Genomic DNA, 5,000 nt, shown 5'->3' with positions numbered 1-5,000 from the left:
TTTTCCAGTTTTGGGTGTATTCATAACGAGTTGGACGTATGCATAACATATTAGTAACGTACACAGAACGTTTCGATAACATATAGATAACTTATACCAACGAATGCTTAGTGTGTTGTCGGCGTTCACAACCTATGCCCAACGATAGTCTAACTTGTGCATAGCGCGGCAGCGTATCGCCGACCATCACGTGGCGTAGCCTATTAAAAGGCTGCGGCTCGACAATTCAAATCATAACCGCACTAGACATCGAAGTGTCAAGCCACTGTCACACCTTGACGTTTTAGCCAGCGTATGAAAAATTTGCCGAATACGCTGGCACACGTCGAATACGTTATGGGTAAGTTTTGTATACGTTAAGAGCACGCTGAAGCACGCTGGCATACGTCGTAGTACGCCGACAAATTTTAAGCATGCTGAAAATTTTTCGACGTATGCCAGCGTATGACTCACACGTTCTGCATATGCTGGCCATAAGTTGTAGGCACGTTATGCGATCGTTGACACACGTCGACACATGTTACTTGTAAGTTACTCATAAGTCGAAACACGTCGAGGTAATGTTTAGCGTACCCGAAACTTATTTCTAACCTATGAGTAACGTGCTTTGATCCTATGAGTAATGTGCTTTAAACCTATGTGTTACGGATCTCCAACGCATATTGACGTATGTAGATGTATTTGACGTCTTCCGGACGACCACAGAACTTACTGAACGTGTTTCTAACTTACAGCTACCGTATAATGGCGTATTGGCAGAGTTTAGGGGAATTGGTATATAAAAATGGGGTTCACAGGAGGAACCCGTCAGTGTTTCAGACTCCATGTTTTTTGTTTTTTTCTTTTCTTCGGCATGACGGTGATGTTGACACTTCGATTTCTAGTGAACAATGGAATCAAGGAATGTACTGCAGCAAATTTGGCACAATATTTCTGCAAGAGTGCTTCAGTCATAGACAGGAAGCATGGGCAAAAAGAGTGCAGGCACTCAAGAAGGTAAAGATCATGATATTGATAAAATCATTATATTGATGTCAAAAATAACTGCCAATTAATTATGTGATCAAAAAACTTTTTCAAAACATCATCAAATATTTCTCAACAACAATCAAATTTTTTGGATGTTAATGAGCAATCCTAATGCATGAAATTAATACTTCAGGGCTATCATAATCAGGCATGCTGTTGGGACTTGCCAAAAAAAAAAAAAAGAGGAAATAGATTTAGATTTTTTAACAATTCTATTTGGCTCAAGGAAGAGCTGGCATATAAACTACTGTATGTGAAGGGCATTGACATCCAATCAGACAATGTATTAGTTTGCCTTTATTTCTGCAAGAGTGCTTCAGTCGGAGACAGGAAGCATGGGCAAAAGAGTGCAGGCACTCAAGAAGGTAAAGAGTGGACACACATAGTATTAACTGGTACGATAAAATGACACTGTTGTTGCTATTTACTTGTACTTTGTTCCATGCGCATTTATAAAGAATGTTAATTTACAATAATAAACACGATTGTTCTTGCTATTTTCACTTTTCTGGTGATATTTTGTGGTCATAATTTTATGAATTTACCATGAAATATAAATATCAATGGAATAACCATAACTTTTGCACAGTACTGTATTTAATCTAATATGAAAACAAGAATAAATTCCTGCATGGGGCTAGTGTGAAAAAAATCCTGACTCAACCTGGGACTCGAACCCAAGGACCTAATCACCAACGCAGTGATTTGATGTCCCACACTCTTAACAAAGAATTCATGCTGCCGAAGCAGTTTCTTGGCATGGGTTATACTGGGTGGTTTGCCATTGCCTTCCTAACATTGTTTGTCCATGTTCTATTCTTTTCAAGGCTGAACGTTAAACAAGGAAGCAGTACGTACCATTTGTAAGTCTTTGGTATGACTCAGCTTGTGTTTAAACCACTGACCTCCCAGACTCAGAGCTGACGATTTAACCACTATGCCAGAGTCTGGATGTGCATGCACATGCACACACGCACGCACCTCTTAGTCCACCTTGCAAAGAAACATTTTTCTGCTCATATTGGCATATTTTGAGAAATAAAAGGTGTTGTAATCACATTTTATTAAGGAAACAAAAATGAATTGTATCTTGCAATATTAATCATAAAATTTCAATATTTGGTGCAACCTCCTTTTCCATGCAAAACAGCAGACATCTGTTTATGAATGCTTTCCTGAAAAAAGAAGGGGGAAAAAAAACCCGGCATTCAAATGATTTTGAAACTGCCGAGGTCAATGGGTGGAATCTATGAAATCTGCTTGGAGAAGTCTCGCCACAATATTTCGGCAGGTAAAAGGATTCATCAATCGTTGTGAAACACTTTTGCACGAGTCTCCAAAGCTTCACATAACTCATTTTTGCGCAACCTCCAAACGTGACATAATTGTAAATGAGAATGTTAGAAAAGTGGGGTCATAATTTAGCTTTTCAAAATTATTTTTGATAAATAAAATAGTCACTTGATAATAATAATTAATGCAATTAAATATCCATTTGAATGATTGAAAGTTTTTGCTGATGTTAGAAACCATAATCTTGACATTTCTAAACATATCCTTGACACTAAGCAAAATAATGTTTGGAAAAATAATCAACCCTTCAATTCTGGAAACAAAGATTCAACTGTCTTTTTGTCCTCCACAAAGGCTTGTGCACTAGTCTTAAATAAGGTATATCAATGAATGTATGTGAAGGTTGGCACAAATTGCTAACATTTCAGAAAGGATTATGGATGCTCATTACAGCAAGTCAACCTTCCACAAACCTGGGAATGTGGAGTAAGTGTCCAGTAAACGAATTCCTTCTTCTAAGATGTTGAGGCAGAGATTTAGCATTGGAGATTCCATGAGCAAATGGATCATAATAGTGTAGCCAGGCGGACTGCTTGCTGATGATGCTTCCCCTACAGTGAAAACAGCAAAACAAAAGGGAGCAAAGATTAGGGCATGAAATAACAAGTTAAAACTAGAACGGCACTTGGTAGAGCACGTACCTCTGCCAGGTTGAACAGTTTACGTTTTGTAGCCCAGTGATAGGCCGGATCTGCATCTGGACCTTAACCAAAATATAATCGGAATGTTCTTCTAACCTTCCCAAATCATCCACCAAGTTATGTCATAACCCATCCATAACATTTTGAGATATCGTGCTGTCCATCATTTTTGGCCTGATCTCTCAATGGTGAAGAATCACTTAAAACATTCTAGTGTCTGGATCCAGACCTGGGTTTTCACCAAAATCTAATCAGTTCATCCTTGTCACACACCCAACCTATCAACCAAGTTTCATCAGAAGCCGTCCATAATTTTTTAATATATCCTGCTCACAGACAAACAGACAGACAAATAAAGGTGAAAACATAACCTCGGTCCACCATTGGTGGTGGATGTAATAAACATGCAAGATGAAGTCCCCTGCTGCGTTGGAGCAGATAAGATGCTGAGAAGCAGATAAAATGTGGCCCCTCCATTCTGGAATGTATCGAAAGCCCCAACCATTCCTCCCCTCTTAATCCTTTATATTATTTTGCTTATGAATCATTCACAGGTCTGCAAACCAAAAACAAGACAATTTTTTTTTTTGCATGTCATCACTTCTCTGCCTTTTTGTACGAGATGAACTTTTGTCCATCACTTTACTCTTGGGCACAATTATTAAAAGTGTGTGCGAAACTACGAGAGGCTTCTGATGCAAGATAACCACCCAAGTAGATACAAACAATGACACAACTCTGGTTTAAAAATATATATATATATATATATATATATATATATATATATATATATATATATATATATATATATATATATATATATATAAAAATGAAAAACACAAATGCTCAAAATCAAGTCCTGCGACAACTAAACAGGTATACAGATAAATTGCCCAGGAACAGCCGAAATCGCGAAAGCGAAACCCGCGATATTTAAAGGTTTACTGTAAAACCTTTGAAGTTATTAAGGGTTTACTCAATCTGAATTAGTAGAAAAATAAGAGACCTCGATTAAAGACTGGGTGTTGTCGGCGAAGGGACAGCTCAGTTTCGCAGTATCCTTGCACCAAGCTACATAATGCTAGACTTGCTTCCTCATAGAATCGAAAGTGATGAAAACTGCCATTGTGGTGCTGCGTCTGCATTAAGCACTGCACTAAAAAGCATTTGATTCCATGGTCTCTCTCTAAAAAGGCAAGCCATGACTGTTATCCTTGTTAAATTGCCTGCCAAGACATGAATGAGATGTGCAAATTAATTTGAAAGAGATTCAGTTGGATTTAGGTAATGGTGATCATACGGATAGTACAGAAAAGCGAAGAGAATTGATACTTAACAGATGCATGATGGGCCAAAGTTTCCTGATACATCGTTGTGTAATTAACTAACTTGATGCAAGCAAAAATATCAGTTTGCAATGTAATATTACACAATTAACTTGTCTATGCTACATGATGGTAGATGTCTACAATTCAAGGTCAAGTATTTTTTATCTTTCTATGTCATACACACCAATTACATATTCACTTAAGCTGTCATTCAGGGAAGAAACCTCAGTCATAGATGTTTCATTTCAAGTTTCTACTTTACATGTTTAAGATTGAAAATAATTATGCTGCAAAAATGCCAAACAATTTAATGACAGGAATGTTTGGATACACAAAAACATTGACAGTACTCAGCACTTTCCTTGAAGTTCCACCATGTAATAAAAGTGATCCGTTGCACTCTATTACCAAGTTTATTATGTCCAAAGTCTTCCAACTGTGGCTCATAATCATAAAGGAGTTTTTGAAATATCTCCAAAGTCAGCTCTGCCACTTGCCACTGTGTGAAGAACCAGATAAAATCATTATATTGATGTTAAAAATAACTGTCAATTAATTATGTGATCAAAAAACTTTTTCAAAACATCATTAAATATTTCTCAACAACAATCAAATTTTTTGGATGTTAATGAGCAATCCTAATGTATGA

The 5,000-nt window shown here is 37.1% G+C and overlaps 1 protein-coding gene across 1 annotated transcript in view; it reads right to left on the bottom strand.

The window, feature by feature from the left end:
- Positions 1 to 5,000, bottom strand: part of NUP205 (nucleoporin 205) — a 327,963-nt gene that overhangs the window by 206,045 nt on the left and 116,918 nt on the right. The window contains exons 17-18 of the mRNA XM_085884280.1: positions 4,760 to 4,850; positions 2,796 to 2,933 (exon numbers count right to left, since the gene is read on the bottom strand). Of these exons, the coding sequence (XP_085740406.1) occupies positions 2,796 to 2,933; positions 4,760 to 4,850 (229 nt within the window). The remainder of the gene's footprint in view (positions 1 to 2,795; positions 2,934 to 4,759; positions 4,851 to 5,000) is intronic.

Source organism: Eptatretus burgeri, chromosome 6, assembly GCF_056783735.1.
Source record: "Eptatretus burgeri isolate ZD-2024b chromosome 6, Ebu_testis_v1, whole genome shotgun sequence".
NCBI lineage: Eukaryota > Metazoa > Chordata > Myxini > Myxiniformes > Myxinidae > Eptatretus > Eptatretus burgeri.
Note: the sequence above shows the minus strand (reverse complement) of the source record. Positions and strands in the feature narration are given on the sequence as shown.